This window comes from Mus caroli, unplaced genomic scaffold, assembly GCF_978045245.1.
Source record: "Mus caroli unplaced genomic scaffold, Mus_caroli_1 scaffold_6, whole genome shotgun sequence".
NCBI classification, from domain to species: domain Eukaryota; kingdom Metazoa; phylum Chordata; class Mammalia; order Rodentia; family Muridae; genus Mus; species Mus caroli.
In genome coordinates, this window is record NW_028227261.1 from 67199341 (window position 1) to 67219076 (window position 19736).

General features: G+C 40.5%; 1 protein-coding gene across 3 annotated transcripts in view; it reads right to left on the minus strand.

Annotated features, from left to right (window-relative positions):
* Focad (focadhesin) overlaps positions 1-19736 on the minus strand; it is a 314502-nt gene that overhangs the window by 88320 nt on the left and 206446 nt on the right. For all 3 annotated transcript variants that reach the window (XM_021160670.3, XM_029475892.2, XM_029475894.2), the window contains 3 exons: positions 18965-19082; positions 12507-12692; positions 5824-5945 (listed from right to left, as the gene is read on the minus strand). In XM_021160670.3, coding sequence (XP_021016329.1) covers positions 5824-5945; positions 12507-12692; positions 18965-19082 — 426 coding nt within the window. The remainder of the gene's footprint in view (positions 1-5823; positions 5946-12506; positions 12693-18964; positions 19083-19736) is intronic.

Below are 19736 nucleotides of genomic sequence, written 5' to 3' on the forward strand. Positions count from 1 at the left end.
TCCTGTGGAGGGTGTTGTGGGTAGCTGGCGAGTGTCAGCAGACCCTGCGCCCCAGCTGCCCTGGTGCTTTTCTGACTGGAAGAGGGTTGTGGCCCTATGTAGGCCGGATTTCTCTCTCCCCAACCAGAGCAGTCTCAGGTCCTGCGTGATTGGACTGGAGCAGAAGCTGTGTTCCACTCACCAGCAGTCCCAAAATCCTGCTGCGGGGGTCGTGGGTAGCTGGCGGGTGTCAGGCAACCCTGCGCTCCCGCTACCCCAGCGCTGATCTGGCCGGATGAGGCCTGTGGCCCTACTCAGGCCGGTTTCTGCTTCCCTAACTAATGCAGTCTCAGGTCCCGCGCAATTGGATTGGAGCAGAAGCTGCGTTCCACTCACCAGCAGTCCCAAAATCCTGCGGAGGGGGTCGTGGGTAGCTGGCGGGTGTCAGGCAACCCTGTGCTCCCGCTACCCCGGCGCTGATCTGGCTGGATGAGGCCTGTGGTCCTACTCAGGCCGGTTTCTGCTTCCCTCAGGGGGGTGATTTTTGACAAAGGTACTTAAGTAAAAGTATAAAACTTCTCGATGAAAACATAGCATATCTACAAGCTGACTAATAAGTACACTAGATGTGTTGCACCTACTCAGTAAAAACTGACCTGCAAAGACAGCAACACAGAACCAACCTGGGCTACCACAAAGACAAAGGTCAAACACTTTACCTTGTAGCCACACCAAATTAACCCTATACTTTGAATGTATATATAAAATGGGTGGGTTTTACAATATGTGAATTATGCTTTTACTTTTAAAAAATTAATGAATAAAAGTTAAATTAAGCAGAAGAGAAAAGGAAACCTCTTGTAATCTTGCTTCAGATTTTTTTTAATCATTTATTTATTTATTTATTTATTTATTTATTTATTTTTAACTCCAGATTTTATTTCCCTCCTGGTCCACCCTCCAATTGTTCCACATCCCATACCTCCTTCCTGCCCACCTCCACTCACCCCCACCCCTGTGTCCATGAGGATGTCCCCACACCCCACTCCCATTCCACCAGACCTCTAAACTCCCTAGGGCCTCCAGTCTCTTGAGGGCTAAGTGCATCTTCTCTGACTAAACCCAGACCCGGCAGTCCTCTGCTGTATATGTGTTGGGGGCCTCATATCAGCTGGTGTATGCTGCCTGGTTAGTGGTCCAGTGTCAGAGATCTCAGAGGTCCAGGTTAATTGAGACTGCTGGTCCTCCTACAGGGTTGCCCTCCTCCTTAGCTTCTTCCAGCTTTTCCCTAATTCAACCACAGGGGTCAACAGCTTTTGTCCACTGATTGGATGCAAATATCTGCATTTGACTCTTTCAGCTGCTTTCTGGGTCTTTCGGAGGACAGTCATGATAGGTCCCTTTTTGTGAGTGCTCCAATTGCTGGTTGGATTGCAAACTGGTACAACCACTCTGGAAATCAATCTGGAGATTACTCAGAAAATTGGAAATAAATCAACCTGAAGATCCAGCAATACCACTCTTGGGAATATACCCAAAAGATGTCCCACCATGCCACAGGGGCATGTGTTCCACAATGTTCATAGTATTCTTGTTTGTGATAGTCATAAGCTGGAAACAACCCAGATGTCCCACAAGAGAAGAATGGATACAGAAAAAGTGATTCATTTACACACTGGAATACTACTCAGTTATTAACAACGAGGACATTCTGCGTTTTGCAGGCAAATGGATTGAACTAGAAAATATCATCCTGAGTGAGGTAACTCAGACTCAAAAGACAGGCATGGTATGTACTCACTAAGAAGTGGATATTAGCCCCCCCCCACAAAAAAAAGTACAGAATACCCAAGATACAGTCCACAGAACTCAAAAAGATCAACAAGCTGAAGGGCCCAAGTGAGGACACCTCAGTCCTCAATCATAGGATGGAGGAGGGAGGGAGGGGCCTGAGAGGGAAAGTGGACAGGATATGGTGCATGGAGAGAGGGGAGCCTGATTAGGTACTGGGAGAGGGAAAAGGACTGAAGCCCTGAGGGTCAGCAGAAAGAATGGAAACAGGCAGCCTCAGGAGGTAAGATGTTGGGGGGACCCTCCAGAATATACTAGAGATCAGGGAGGTGAGAGACTCTCAGGAATTAAAAGGAGGGACCTTATACAAGATGCCCTACAGTGGAGAGAGGGAACTTATAGGACCCACCTCCAGCAGGAAGACAGGACATCAAATGAGGGATGGGGTTGCCATCCCACAGTCACAACTCTGACCCATAATTGCTCCTGTCTGAAAGAACTGCAGGGATGGAAACGGAGAGGAACCTGAGGGAAAGAAGGTCCAGTGATGGGTCCAAAGTGGGGTCCAGCTCAAAGGGAGGCCCCAAAGCCTGACACTATTGTTTCAGACTTTTAATAAAAGGCATAAAAAGAAAAATATGTCAACTTAGAATCTTCAAAATTAAAATTTTCATTTTTAAAATACAGCAATTTTTAAGGAAATGACAGTACTAGGTAAAAAAAACATTGTCGAAATCCATCTCTAACATACATTTTATATCCAGAATGTGTAAAGCCCTTCCATTAGAAAACGAAATCTCAGGGGAAAAAAATTGTGAAACTATCACATGCATCGTGGAAAACTAAGGATGACAAATGGAAAAGTGAAAAGATGCCAGACACCATTCATCAGTGCATAAATGAACAACATACCCATTACTGTTACTGGCAGGGAGGCAGGCAGAGAACTCTTAAATCACAGGGTCAGCTACAAGCAGACAGCCACTGGGATACAGCCTACAATCTATGTTTAATTACCAAATACCCCAACAACCTCACTCTTGGCTATTTCTCTACTTAAGGGAAATGACATCAGAAAAAAACAAAAAAACAAAAAACAAAAACAAAAACAAAAACAAAAAAACCTGATGTCAACACAAAAATATCTTTGTAATTCAGTGAGGAATCATCATAAAAATGTTTATATGACCACCAGAAACCAGACGCAAACTAAACTAAAGGTCCACCACCCACTAAATTGATAAACAAATGAAATTCTCAGGAAAAACTTCCAGAGATACAAAGAAGAGTTCGAAGAAACTTCTAGAAAATGCAAAACAGGCTCCAGGAAGAATCAAACCAAACCAAACAGCAGCAAGGACAACAAAGGCAGAAACAAGGGGAGAGCTAAGGTAGACATAACTGATGGACCTGGACTGGGACGTGCTCATCCTGAGCTGCAGTTTCATTCTGTTACTCACAGTCAACCACGGTCTGATAAGTAACTGAAAATCCCATAAAGAAATGGTTTGCAGGCTTGAATCTACGCACTGTCCTAAACAGTCTGACAGAACATTGCACTGTCCTGCTCTGGACGTGAGGCCTTCCTTCAGCCAGTGTATCTGTACTGTATGCACTACCTGCCCTTTAATCCTAGCTCACTCAGAAACCTCATTAACTATAATGGCTCTAAACCTTAAGAATGGTGGCACTGGTCAATCAGAAATGCCAAAGCAAGCCAAGAAGAGAGTAAGTAAAAGTTGTGGACTTAATAAAGAAATTTTTAAAAAATTCACTTGATATGGTTGCTAAGCTCTACGGTAAGAAACTGAAATTGAATTCCAGGGTTCAATTTCCAGACTCTTCCACTTAGCTGCTTTATGATCTTGAACAAATTAACAGGACCTACCTCAGACCGTGCATGTGGAGATTAAATGAATGAATATGCTGTGCTCCTCTGCTTATTATTCTGAGGTCATGTCCTAATAAAACATTACAAACTGAAAATGTCCTAACTTGAAAATACATGTAATTAACCTAGCTTGCCAGGCATCCTAGCTCAGCTACACAGTAATGCACTGCAAAACGCAGCAGCTCTTCCCAGTGGTTGGGTGGCTTGCTGAGCTGCAGTTTACTGCCCTTGTGCAGGATCAGAAAGGAACATTGTTCTGTATATTGCTAGCCCAAGAGAAATGTAAATTCAAAGTATTGTTTCTACTAAAGCCATATACCTTTTGGACCATCAAAAAGTCAACATACAGATGATGTCTGGGGTGTATGTTGTATGTACAGTAGTCATCATACAGTATACAAGCTGCTTATAAGTTGCTATTATTGCAACTGTTCTTAGTCAACTTTTCAAAACCGTCGTTATTTCTGGTTAAACAGTTTAAGAAATAATGGCTCAGGGATTAAATCACCAATGAAAGAGTATTCAGGGGCTGGATCATGGTTCCCGCTACGTGGGAGGGTAGGTGCTTGGTTCTATGGAGGCTTGATGCTCCAGAGAAGGGGGATGCTAGAGGGGTGAGTGAGTGGGAGAGTGGTTGGGTGGGGGAATACCCTCTTAGAGGCAAAGGGGAGAAGGAAGGGGGATAACATTTGAAATGTTAAATAAATAAAATGATTAATAAATTAGAAAAAGAAACCAATGGATTGTTTCATCTATGTGTGTAAGTGTGTATGTGTGTAAGTGTGTATGTGTGTTCCTGCTCACATGTGTATACATGTGTATGCATGGAGGCCAGAAGCATGTTGAATCCCAGAGAGCTAGAGTTAGACAGTCATGAGTTGCATAATGTGGGTGTTTGATCTCGAACTCCAGTTGACAAGACAGTTAACCTCCACAACAACACAGTTAAGCACTAGGTCATGGGAACTCAATCTGAACTAAAATCCCATTTGGCAAAATTCTCTCACAAATAATACTGTCCTTTTTTCCTCTCTGTGATATTTTCTAGGTCCTCTATACCACAAGCTACAAGTGCCTTAATCCAGACACTTCCTCTGCTCATACATATCCCATAACGTCTGATACATTAGCTAAATTTATCATAGCTTCTACTAGCCCACACCTTTAAAAAATTTTTCTGATAACTTTTCAAATCAACTTTTCATAAAGAGTTTAAACTTGGATTTGTCCTGAAAATACCTATACGCAGGGCTTAAAATGATAAAGGTAGCAAATCTCTTTCTTCTCCATGATAACCAAGGAGATGCCTGCAAATAGCAGGTACAGAATGAGCTGTTTTCCTCTGCTTTGCTTAAGCATTTTTACCCAGGAGAACCAATACTTCTCCCACAATTCCTTCTCTTAACTGAATGATAGACACTGTTATCAAAAGAGACTTCAAGTACTCTGCAGGAGCCAGCATGATGATGGCATGGGTGACGGTACTTGCTTGCTGCCAAGCCTGACAGCCTGAGTTTCACCCTAGAATCCACAAGGTAGAAAGAAAAAAAGTACCTCTTACAAGTTACCCTCTAAATTCTATGTGTGTCACAGGCATGCACATACATAAAAAGGTAATGGAAGGGGTCAGAGGGTGCTCAACACAGGAAAGTGTTAGTCTCTGAGTATCATGACCTGGGTTCCATCCCAGAAACCACATGGTGGAAGGGAAAGCCACTTTCTGCAAGTTATCCTCTGACACCCACATGCACATGTATAGATCCCCCGTTGCCGCCCGCCCCACCCCCGCCACCATACACACAGTTTTTAAGAGAAACAAAAGGAGTACTTTTTCTTTACATAGGTTGAAATTCAATCTAAACAATGTAAACAATCTAAACATTTCTGAAATAAGTAAACAAGTAAAATCTTTCGAGGCTACTCCCTCATAACACTGCAGGGCGGTGGGGAAGTGTCAACTCTCTGTTGTAGAAACACAGGACTAATCATCCTATTTGGCCAGCTATTTTGGAAGCATTAAAAGCAACCTATGCTAACTGTAGCAAAGTAAAAAACAAAACAAAACAAAACAAAAACCATTCAAAACAAACTCCAGTTCATACACATAAAGGGAAAGGGAGACTGAAACACAAAGAGCCAATGAGGCATAGGACAGCACCTACTTCATGAATGAGAGCCAGTGTTGTCTGCTTGAAGCTTCGCCCTCTACTGGCCATCAGCCGATTCAGTGGCTTGCCATCTTTGCTCTGATACATGGCAAGATCATAGCAAAACAGCATGCCACCTTTCAAAAGAAAGAAATTCAGGATGAGCATTTTCAATGAGAGAAAATTACAAATTATATTCCCAGTAATTCACACTCAGCCAATTTGGATGCAGAAATTATCAGTGAAAATATGAATTATTGAGCAAATTATTATTTTTTAATATTAGTGTCCAAAGAATGAAAAAAGTGGATACAAAATTAACATTTAAAATATGTTATTTACAAGTCGCTTATAATTAACATTTACCAGTATAAATATTTACAAAAAAAGGAAATTTATAATTTGAATTCATTTCACATTTTACAAAACATTGGTACTATCTATTAAACTTTATCCTAAGATAAGTTTCATTAAAAAAAGTATGTGCATAGTATAATGTCAGCTCTTGATAACTTAAGGCCCTTAGCCCATGCCCACACATGAAACAAGCTGAGATTCCACGTGCATCAGCAAGCTTTTGGTTGGGCCTCTTTTCCCCGCCTTTGTAACTGTGGTTAACTGAGTTCTCAATGAACTCCCAGCACCAGGTAGGCCCCAAGTCAATCAAAAGCCCAGGAAGCCAGTAAAGTAATTTATGGTAACCCCAGGTAACCTGTGGAAACTTGGTAATTCTGAGCCAACAAAAAGACATACTGAAGGACCGAGATGGCAAAACATACGGATGACTACATTTCCAACATGTATTCTTAGTAGTGACAGAGAAAAGTGCACACTTTATAAACATGGCTCAGTAAATTGTTTTTCACTGAGAAGACATGTCTTAGCAGAATGCAGATCAAGAAGCAAGTCATTGTGTGCCTCTCAGAAGCCTTGGGGCACATCTTCCTGTCACGCCTCCAACTCGGCTGGCACCACCACCTCTAGCTGCCACTTTGCCTATCATGGCTCTTTTTATGAATGGAGTTAGAACACGAATATGTCTTCACATCTCATTTCCTACACCCACCCTCGCTGTTTTGGGAATCATCTTGTTCTCACTGGCGATGGAGTCTCCTCACTCCCTCATCATATTCCTTTACATGAATATGCAAGAGTTGTGTATTCTTTTTACTGCAAACAGGCATCAGATAGCTCCTGAGTTAAACACTGGGCAAATAGTACTGCTGTGGACTTACGTCTCTGGCAGCACCAATCGGGGTTCAAGTTCTGTAAAAATAAAATCCCAAGTAATGTGGGCATTTGTTCAGAATCAATTTTAAAAATATCAGAGGAGCTTATATTCGCAACAGCTGTCCCAGTTACTGCACCGAAAGCCTTTGCTCAGTGTCCATGGGGAACGGTTCCAAAACCCCCATGGTTAGCAAAAACCATGAATATTCAAGTCCCTTATATAAAATGACATAGGATTTGCATATAATCTAATCACTTCCTCCTGCATTTCTTATGACCTCTATATTATTTATAAAGAATACAACGCAGACATCAGATGTGGCACAAACAGTTGCTATGGTGCAGTGTTTGGGAACTAATCACAAGAAAAGGTCTGCTTATGTTCAGAACTGTAAACTTTTAGAAATACTTTTGATCTGCAGTTGGTTGAATCCTCAGATGTGGAAACCCATGGGAACATAGCAGCAACTGTACTTGGTATTTTCCACCTTTTATCCACTCCAGTGGTATGAAATGTGATCTTTTTATAGGTTCAACCCAAGTTTTTCTTGATGATAAAGTCAATTTTCTTCTTACATGTTCACCGGACATTCTAATGCCTCTTTTAATCCTATCACACTGTGGGTTTAGTCATTTCCATCTGGTCTACTTCTCTTCTCTATCTCCTCCCTCCCAACAACCAAGAAGCCCGTCCTACTTTTCTGCCTCCATTCTGCATGTGATACAATCAGTTTAGCTACAGCTCTTTGCCCAAGCGTGGGTAGGAGGTTATTCCTGGAGCAAAGGCATCTTATCAGTGGCCACACCACTGAAGAAAGTGACACCCGTCCTCCCCCATACCCTTAACGGTCAACAGTTTGTTCAAGAGCAGGGTTGGGAAGGTCACAGACCCAAGGAGGAAACTAGTGCTAGTTTTGCTGAACAGTCATGTTGTCAAAGTGCCTCTAACTACGCATGCTGTACTCACTGATTGTGCTGAGCCCATCTTTCACTGGAGGGACTTCCTACTACAGCGAGCAATGGTTAGTGTAGAAAACAAGGGATGGCAGACTATCCTCTTCTCTAAGTGTCATCTCAGGCAGTTCCTAGTATTTCTATTAAATAATTCTCATTACTTTGCATTCTTTAGGTGTCCTTCATCAGATATGTACATGATAAACATCTGCAGTATACTTGTCTTTTTTAAAACTAGAGCTTTTAGATCTGGGAAGATACTTTCATCAGTAGTGTGCTTGCCACACAAATGTGAAGGCATGAGCTCATTATATAATACTGACATCAAAGCAAGCTGTGGTGACACATGTTTGGACCCACACACTGGGTAGGCAGAGACAGGTAGATCCCTGGGAGTTATTTTTGGTTGTGAGCCTAGCCTTTAACGGCTGAGCCATCTCTCCAGCCCAGGAGTTATTAAGTCAACCTGTGTGCTGGTCCAGAGAGATGCCCACACTCAGATAATAAGGTAGAGGACCGAAGAAAACACCCATAAGGTGTTACATATGGGCATACATATGCATCCCGACACATCTGTATACATGGACCACACAGCACAGACAAACATTAAATAAAAATAAATACATTAGAGCTTTTCATAATAGAGATCATGACTTTTCTCCAAATCTCTGCTATAAATCAGTGACACATTGACTATGTGTGCATGTTTCATACTGTATTCTTTTGGTCAGCCTGTGTATCACTGCACTAACACCAAATTCCCAGTGACTGTGAGTTTATAATAGTTTTTTACATCTGATAATGTATGTTCTCGTTGCTGCTGATGTTCTTGAAGACTGCCTTCATTTAATTTTGGGTTTTTCTATTTCCACACAGTTTTTGGAATAAGGATGTTAATTGTCAAAAACGTATTGGACTGATTATGATTTACTTAAATCTATATATTAATTTTAACTTAAATTTTTACGATATGTAGCCTTCTAGCCCATAAACATCATACATAAAAACATTTATTGTTTTTTCAATATTATTTCAGTAGCTGATAAAATACAGGTTATTGATTTGTTTTGATACTCAATATATATGATGCTACTATAGGTTTTAAATTTCATTTCCTATTCATTATAGTATATAAAATATACAACTGATTTTACATATTCATTTTTGTATAGGTATATATGCAGCAACCTGCAGAACGGAAATCAACTGTTAATCATAATTATTCATGGACTATTTTGCATGGTCTATGAATATAGTGATGTCATTTGCAAGTAATGAATGTTGTGTTTCTTTAACCCTTGCAGCTTGTATTTCTTTCCCTCAGCTGACTTCACTAGCCATGACTTCTGGGACAACACTGAGTAGGAGTGGTAATAACAGCATTCATCTTTTTTTCACCTATCAGAGAGCAACGCTGTCAGTATTTCAAGATTCACTATGAGTAAGTATTGGTGGTTGTTCCTTATCATAACAAAGGTTTCTATCTATATATAACGTTTAGTAAGTCTTTCTGGCATCATGAACTTGTGCTAAATTTTTCAGATTTTTTTCTTACACACCTAAATCTATTTAAAGACTGACCAAACAAACCAGCCTTTTAAATTAACATAGTGAATTAAATTGGCTTTGAAACATTAAGTTAACTTTGTCTTCCTTTTACATGTATTGCTTAAGTTAACCTCACTCCCTATCTTTCCACCTGTGCTCACTGGAAAAGGTTGGTGCATAAGTTTCCTGTCTTGTAATGGCATGGTCAAGTTACGTGGGTCCTGTGAAGAAGAATACTTGAAAAAGAATACTTGTTTTCCTGTGGTCTTGTGTGGAGAGCCGTGAGCAATCGCCATTACAAGATGGCACCGGCTTCCGCTGTGCCTAACTGGTAAACAAGCAATGTGCGCAGGTGCATGAGTGAATTCGTGAATTCGTGCCAAGTCACTGCCGATCCCGGGGCGTAGCAATGAGGCGATGGGCAAGCAACAAATCAGGTGCTGACACGCCACTCCAAGGTGTATATAAGCAGCACCATTTTCCGGGGTTCGGGGTCTTCCTCCTAATGAAGCAATAAAGCTTTGCTGCAGAAGAATCCGGTTGTCCGAGTGTGTTCTTGCTGGCGAGAAACAAGCTTGGGACAGTCTTGCTATAGTCTGTGTAAATTTAGTCAGGAAGCCACTTGTACCCAAGTTTTCTTTGTAGGATGACTAATACGTTAAAGAATGAATTTCAAGGGTAAATATCAAATTGTTCATATAATTATATTTCTCCTATCAGTTTCATATTTGAGGGACTTCTATAACTCACTTAAATTTTGAAGATTATTGGCTAAAAGTTCTTCGTAGCACTTCTCTTTGAGAGCAGTGTCCACTGTGCAGTAGCATCTCCTCTCTTCTTACTCAGACAGGCCTTCATGGTCTTCTGTCGCTAGTGATGTTGTTGAATCTTCACTTCATGAGTACCTTTATGTCTTTAGGCACAGAGTTTTACAACATTTACTTGACTTACTATTCTTTTCTAAGCTTTTTTTAAATGGAGTTTGGTTTCCTTTCCTTGTTTCTAATATGTTTCTAATATTGAAAGTGCTCATTTCTGTGCTGACTAGTTTCTTCTTCTTCTTTTTTTTTTTTTTAAACTTGATACAAGCGGGAATTATCTGAGAAGAGATACCTCTATTGAGAAAATACTTCCACCAGACTAGCCTGTAACAAAGTCTGTAAGACATTCTTCTAATACCGATGATCAATGTGGGAGAGCCCTGCGGACTGTAGGCAGTGCTACCCCTGCACTGGTGGTCTTGGGTCTAAATAGAAAGCACACTGGGTAAGCCACAGGAAGCGAGTCAGCATACAGCACCATAGCTGCTCTCTGCCTCAGTTCCAGCTCCTAGTTTCTTCTTGAGTTCCTGCCCTGATTTCTCTTGGTCATAAACTATAAACTATACAGTGAAACAAACCTTCCCTCCCCAAGTTTGCTTCTGCTCACAGTGTTTTATCACAGCAACAGAAAGCAAAGTAAGAGAATTTCCCGCTAAAAACCTCTGTGGTAGCTCAGTGGGAAAAAGCATGAGAGCTTGAATTTGGATTCTAGCACACACACACACACACACACACACACACACACACACACGCACACACACACACACACACGGCCATTTGTATACATGTAACTCTAATACTGTAGGGATGGAAACATAGGACTAGCTACTAGCACAGACCCAGGTTCAGTGAGAAAGTGTCTTAAAGGAATTAGGAAGAAAGTAATATATAAAGACATACTGTGTCCTCTGACCTCCACAAGCATACACGCAGGTGAATACATTCATACACATACAGACACACACACAGTGCATCTTCACACATATATACCACTTACTCTTATGTATGTACATACACACAAAAACAATCAGTCAACAGAAAAACATGGTAGCTACATCCTACAAGCTATTATATGGTCTGCCTTCACTATCGCATAATTACAATTAAAATTTAAAGTACCTTTATTGATGTATAATAATTGACTCCATTGTGTCACTTCTGCACATGTACATCATGTGCTTTGACCATATTCATGCCATCATCACCTCTTAGTCCCTACCTCCTCTTAGAAGCCCTCCTCTTCCTAAATAGTCTCCTCCACTTTCATGTCCTATTTTTAAAATCTAGATTGCAAACATTCAGTATATCCTTCTGAATCTAACTTTTATGGCTCAGTATGATGACAAATACTTTTACTGCAAATGACATTATTTTTCTTCCCTTAATGGAGGGATAAAAATCCATATTTTATAAACTATGATTTATTATTATTGTTGTTGTTAATTTATCTGTTAATGGACACAGGCTGATTTGTGAACAATGTCTTAATAAGTGTTAAAGTGCAAGTATCCTACTATATTATATGCTAACTTCAAATACTTATTGTAAAATCAAAAAGCAGTACATGGGATCATGTGGTACTTCTAGTTCTTCCTGCTGGGCAACATCTATCCTGACTTCCATAGTGGCTAAGCTAATATACAGCTTCAGCAATAGTGTATGAGTATCCCTTGTTCTCTGTTTTCTATGTCTTTATCTTCATCTCTTGTTTCTTTTCTTGTAATGGCTCTTCTGACTGGACCAAGCTGGAATCTCAATGGATTCATGATTTACATTTCCCTGATAACTAAGAATATTAAAATTGTTTCCATACGTTTGTTGGCCACTTCTCCAACAAGACCTAACCTCTGGCCTGAGCCAGCTGCCAATCAAATCCACAGCTAGAATAGAACATGTTCCAAGGGGTAAAATGGTCTAAAATAGTCTCCCCATTCTGGAATTTGAAGCTATCTATTTATCTTTGCTTCTGCATTTTTTGAATTCCTTTTCAATTCGGTTGTTTGTTGTAACTGTTCCAGCTGTGTGTAAATGTGAGCAGCAGTCAAGCAATTGTCCTACCATGTAACTTATTACAATTACACATGGAAGCACAAGTTGAGACATGACACTGTAAACCTGCACTTCACCATAGTGCAGTATTCTTACCTGCCAGGCCAGGTTTCAACCCTGGTTGCTTGTTTGTTTCATACGTCTTCAATATAAAGTTCGGGATTCCTGCTACTGTCTTCCCTTGGTCTGAGCGCACGCCTCCTTTCAATGCGGAGTGATATATCCCACGGGGCATATTCACCATCTCTTGTCTCACAAGAGATGTAAAGAATTCTTCCAATGCTGGAATAAAATAACAAGAGTTCAAAACCCAAATAAATGTGATAGTCCAGAAGAGGCGTGTTCCTTCCTAACCGGTGCACAGGCATCCAGCTCTGTCTCAGGTTGAACTTCACAAAGCAAACCACTGAGCACCATCTCTGCCTTCAATGTTCCCAAATGGGAACGAAGTACTACACTGCTCAGGTATCTTTCATTCTTCTTCATTTCTTACATATCATCTACTGGCAAGTTCTTGTGGCTCCACCTTCAGAGTCCTCCTTTTACAACCATTCTCATAAAGCCTTGCCTAGTTATTATCTTTGCCTTCCTCAAATATACTAATATAAAAGCTGTATCTTTAGTCACTTCTTCCTCATGATCACCCCTATAGTGTCCTCTAGCCAGAAGCTGAAGTCGTCCTCGCCCTTTATGTTCTTAATACCACCCAATAGCTTTCACTGTACAAACAAACAAACAAACAAAAACAAACAACACTGCCAAAAAACTATACAGCCTCTGACCTCAAATAAGGCATCATCATGACTCTCCCTATGGCCTTATTTCTGCCATGTTCCCTTCTTGCCAAGTGAAAGATATCTATCCAGATAGCCTAAATATCCCCTTCTATTCTTCAAAAATATACTCTTGATGTGTTCTACAGGAACACAGGACCTGCTGGCTATCGACATGAAGCACACTATTTCTAGCTTTTTCTTGTCCTTTGGATGTTTTCAGAGAGACCTTTTAGAACTAATCCCATTCTGTAGCAATGTTAGCACACATATTAGAAATGGAAAAACTCACTCCTTACCTCCTCTGTCTACAAAGGAACCTATGCTAATGAAGTTCACTTTGCTATATGGCATTGTACGAACTACAAGACAACATAAAAATGTAGGATCAGAAGACAACAGATGTCAAAAACCAATTACCATTGGGTTCATATTTGGGTGCCATTTCCACAAGAACCACTAGAGGCTGCCCAATACAGAAACAAAAACAAAGCATGAAGGCTAAACAAACCACAGTGGGAAAACAAACAGGAAATACATGGTCCTCCAGTAGGAACACAAAAACAAGGGTCCACCCAGCCACATCCGAACTAAACTAGGAATATTTTTACTTCAAGGTCTCCTTTAAATGACCATGATTTAAAGTAAGTGCTCACTGGCACAATAATTAAGTATCCTTCTCTCTTTCTGTATAATCCCCTGGATGCAACCAAACTTACCCATACAAAGTAAGGAGAGGGACTGGGGATATAGCTCAGTTGGTAAAGAACACTGCAGAGCATGAAGACATAAATTTGATCCCCAACACCTATGCAAAAAAGGCCAAGTGAGGCAGCACACACATGGCACTCCAGCACTGGTGAGTCGAAGGCAGAGGATGCCAGCAAATTGCTAGTCAGACAATCTACCTAAATGGCAAGGCACACATACAACCAAAAAGTTCTGCCTCACATACATACACATATATAGACATGCACATACATCATGCACACACACAATGTCCATCTCTGGCCTATACACATGCACAAACATTCATAGATATGCACATACAACATGCACACACACACACACAATGTCAATCAACCTCACAGATACATAGGCATGGACAAATAACACACATATAATGTCAACTCTGGTCTATACACATGCATGCACATATATAGACATGTACACATAACACATGCATATAATCAACTGTTAGTCTACACACATGCATACACATATGTACACATGAACATATAATAAATATACACAGAATATTAACCTCTGGTCTACTGACACACATAAACATAACACATACATAAACATGCACATACAACACACACACACACACACATAAACACTCATACACACACACTCACACACACACAATTCTGAGAACATCTGTTGGGAACAGTTTCTACTGACTCTTCCGCACTTACCCCTACCATTCTCAATGCTACCCTGTAGCCTCCAGAACTAAGCTGTAAGAAATGCATCAAAAGGCTGCTCATTGTGTCAACCAATGAAAGGCCCTGGCAGGAGATCAAAGAGTGAAAACACAGTACAGTCAGGGAACTTATTCCCTAAACACTGTCCAACAGGTTACTACAGGCTGCCTGCACCCTTATTTAGAAGGCTGTCTCCCCTTAGGCAGCTATAACTGTGACATGCATGTCTTTTACCTCCCCTACACGGCCAAGGGACCTTAGCTACACAATGATGATTCATTGTGTCTAATGAATTTCCATAAACTTTGCAAACACAATTATAAAGAGAAACTTTATTTAAATTTCTTCGATTATCCCATTGAGAATGAAGCCCTTTTTGCAATGACCATCATGACTATAACGTCTAACCAAATGGATGCTATGTAATCACAGACTGTGTACTCTAGTTCCTGAATGGTGTGGTGCAGGTATGACTGCTCCAAGCTCAGTCTGAGCACAGACTTTTTGAATGTGTGTGTCATGTAACTGTGAAGACAGGAGCGTTTGGTGAGAGAGGGTGATTTCATGCTTCTTCAGGAGGAACTGTGTTCTGACAAAGAGGGCAAGCACATAAGTCAAAAGGGAAGATACACTTGCAAGTGCACTGTTCCAGCAACAGAAAGCTGCCTACTTATCTAGCTCTGTGGTCAATAAAAGCCTCTTGAGTCCCTCCTGCAGATGTGAAGGGAGGATAAGATGCAAGCATCTGAATGGAGCCACTACAGAGAACATCATCTTCCCTAAGCAACTGAGCCAATCAATAAGCAGCATTCTCCCTGCTCTCTGCAGCCTTGGCCTTGGCCTCTTCCTTACATATGACCAGGTGAGAATTTAAAAAGAAACGAAAATCTATACACAACAAGGTGAGCATGTTAACACTGCAGTTATATCTAATGGAAAATCATCTAACAACTGAAAAAAAAAGTTACCATAGGAACTAAGATAAGGATCATAAACATACTATATGAAATGAAAAGAATAAAAATCTAAGTCTAAAAGTTGACAAACTCAGAGTATCTGGAGAAATCCAAACAGGACTTTAATACAAACAATTTTAAGCTAGAACTTTAAAAGGTCAACATTAGGGGATAAAGAGATGGCTTCATGGTTACTGCTTTTGTAGAAGACCAGAAATCAATACCCAGCACCCACAGCTGACAAGCACACAACTGTATAACTCACAACATACAATATACATACATACATACATAGCTCACAACTGTACGTAACTCCAGTCTCTGGAAATTTGATGCCTTCTTCTGTCTTCCACGGACACCAGGTACACACACACACGATGAACTTATAAACATTTAGGCAAATATACCAACACAGGTAAAATTAAAAAAAAATAGTTTAATAAGAGGAAGAAGAAAGAAGAAGAGGAGAAGGAAGAGGAAGAGGAAGAAAAAGAAGAGGAGAAGGAAGAGGGAGAGAAGGAGGAAGAAGAGGAGGAGGAAGAGGAAGAGGAGGAGAAAAAGAGCAAATAATTAACATGAGAAACAGGCCATGATTCCCCCTCTTTCAGAGCAATGACTTTACCACCATCTGTAACTAGTGACTACCATGCATCATGTACCCAGAATCCTCCTAGTCTCTGTTCCCATGGCTGCAACCTATGTCCTTGTCTGTTTGTCCATGCTCCATTAATCAGAGAAAGTGAGCACAGAACAACATTGTCTATGGTGATGGTTTGCCAGACACAGTTATACCTACAAAACCAATTGACTCCAATTATCAGATTGCCTCATAAAGAAAAAACAAAAACAAAAACACAGTGGAGTACTGTAGCCATCAAGTATAAACACTAGCACAGAGGTATGAACCCTCAAAATATCTCAGTAGCAACCTTTTCCTCTTCTGCAAGCAGTCACACCCTACCTCTGGCCAGAAGGCTACAGAAATCAGCAAAGGGCACAAAGTCACTGTAAAACCCCAAGTGAGCTATTGGCAGTGGCTCTTTCAGGATACTGGGAGATTTGTATACAAGGCATTTTCCTATGCCTGCTGGCTATTAACCCTGGAGAGACTCAGGGCTCCTGGGGAGCGATGAGATGAGATAGGAAGTATGGAGAAGAAAGGAACAGTAGAGGAGATCTGAGGCTTGCAGAGGAGGGAAAACATGAAAACATGGTAGCTTTGGCTATGCTCCACTGTTCAGTTTGCTCTAATAAAAGGAGGCAGGGACAGACAGGAGCTCTGTCTATAAATTAATGATACATGCTTAGCTAAATTTCCAGAGAATCTCTAATTGTCATGAAATAAAAAAATAATATTAATGTTACAGATTACTATCATCACATATAACAATGACTATGTTGAAAAGCTATAACAACATATTTTTATTAAGCCTCATTTTCAAAACTTAAGTGTTTCCATGTATATATGCTCAAGGCAGAAGTTGAACAAAAAAGCAAAATATTGGCTAGCACTGGAGGGCTTCCAGTCACAAAGGATCGTCTATGATAATTTTAAGGAATTTTTAATAACCAGAAGATGAATTTTAAATAATATAATATTTTAATCATAACCCATAATCCATATCTCAGCTATCACAATGGATCATCTATGGAAATTTTAAGGATTTTTTAATAACCAGGAGATAAATTTTAAATAATATAAAATTTTAATCGTAGCCCACAATCCATATCTCAGCTATAATCACCTACTGTTTCTTGGGTAAGACTTAAATAGAGTTAGTGAAAGTTTTACATTTGTGAATACCACACACACTTGCACAGCATGCCTATTAAAGGCTAACAGATTAATAAACTTTATATCAAAACAAATGACCATATAATTTGATCCTTAAAACTATTAAAAAAAAAAAAAAGGTCATCATGTAGCCCAGGATGGCCTGGATCTCACTACATATACCAGTTGAGCCTCAAATACACCATGCCTGACAAAAATCTATCCCTGGCCTGTAAATCATGACCATCTGCTTCTGCCTCATCAGCACACCACACCTGTGTGCATCAGTGCACACACATTCTTCTACTGCTTAAATTATCTAATTTACCTTTGTATATTGTACAAATAATGTAGCCATTTATTTATAGCTCTGGAACTTTAATACTGCGATTCGTATACTTTATAGAAAGAACAAATTGTTCTGGAGAGATGCCTCAGCAGGTAAGAGTTCTTGTTCTTGCAGAGGACCTAAGTTCTATTCCCTACACCCATGTGGCAGCTCAAAATTGTCTGTAATACTTCCCCAAGTACCAGCTATTCATGTGGCACACAGAGATACAGGCAAGCAAAACAGCCAAACACATACAATAATAAAATAAAATATTTAAACAAAAGAATAGACAGGGGCCTAGCATAACTGTCCTTTGAGAAGCTCACTGAACTCAGCAGTCAATGGGCAGAGATGCAGACACCCATACCAAACATTAGATGGAGCTCGGGTCGTCTTATGGAAGAGCTGGGAGAAACATTGAGAAACCTGAAAAGGACAGGGACTCCATAGGAAGACCAACAGAGTCAACTAACCTAAACCCTTTGAGGCTCCCAGAGATTTAACCACCAATCAAAGACCAGGTCTCAGCTGTACCTAGGCCCTCTGAATATATGTAGCAATGAGCAGGTTGGTCTTCATGCAGGTCCTCCAAACAACTGGAGCAGGGAGTGCCCCTGAGCCTGTTACCTGCCGGCTACCTGCCTGTCCTGTGAATCCCATCCCCCTATATGGACAGCCTTGTCTGGCCTTAGTGGGAGAGATTGAGCCTAGTCCTCTGTAGCAACATGATGTGCTGAGGAGGGCTGGAGGCAGGGTGGGGGGGTAGGGGTTGTGTTTAACACTCAGTGGGGGGCTTCTCCTCAAAAGGGGAAAGAGGAGGTACTAAGAGGAGAGGAAAAGCTTAGATATTGGGTTGCAAGGGAATAAATAAATTTAATTTTAAAACAAAATTAAATTCATAATGATAAAACTACAAGTAGATCTCTTAAAAGTTGACATTTTTCACTTAGCTTATAACAAAGAGACACTAAGTAAAGAAGTGGCCTGGAGTTCCACAGTAAATCTGTTTTATACAATAACCAGCTTTTAAAATGAAATCTAGTTTTCATTGAGAACAACTATGTTCAGTTAAATGTTACTGTCATCTAATGGTTTTATGATGGTTAAAACATCATATTACCTAAGACTGCCCCTCTAGAACACACAAGTACACTTAGCATTTCATCTAGAAAGTATCTATATGAGAGTAAACAACAGCATGTGCACACCAAACAAAAAAATTCTCTCAATTTTCCACACAGGCAAAACCACTGGAAAAGTCCAGCCCTGTGGTTGTCAAGTAGGAGTCACCTGGTAAAACCGAAGGGGCGGTAATGGTCAGCAGCCTGAGATAGCACGCTCCAGGAATGGAAAGGTCCACAGACTCCTCCTCATCCAGCTCACCAGGGACAGGCATCTCTGGCCTTATCTGAAATAAGTAAAGACATGTTAGAGAGAGTGAAAATAAGACATGTAAAATATAAATGTAAAATATAAATTATCGTAGACTTAATCAATCACTCTTCAATATCAAAAGACAATTGAAATGAAATTGTAAAGGCACCTTCATGAGACAGCAGGTATGGCGGTGCACAACTTTAATCCCAGCAGCTGGGAGACAGAGGCAGGTGAATCTCCGTGTGTTCAAGGCCAGTCTAGCCTACATAGTAAGTTCTAGGACAGCCATAGAGAGACCCTGCCTCAGCCACCACCCATCCCCACAACACACACACACACACACACACACACACACACGTCAAATACTAACGGAATGGTAAATTCATTTTATTGGATATGATCTTGGTTCCATTTAATGAACTGAGAGCAATACAATAGGAACATCACCATAAGTCAGCGTAAGTAATTATTATAGAAAATGAATAAAACACCACATCACATAGTAAAGTAAGATATCAACACTGACATATTCAATGAGTTCAACTATTGTGGTTTATGGTTAAATATTTTGCTTATAGGATTTTTACTTTTCTTTGTGGTTTTAGAGGCTGGAGAGATAGATGGCTCAGGAGTCAAGAGCAATTGTTTCCCTTCCAGAGGACCTGAGTCTGGATCCTAGCACCAT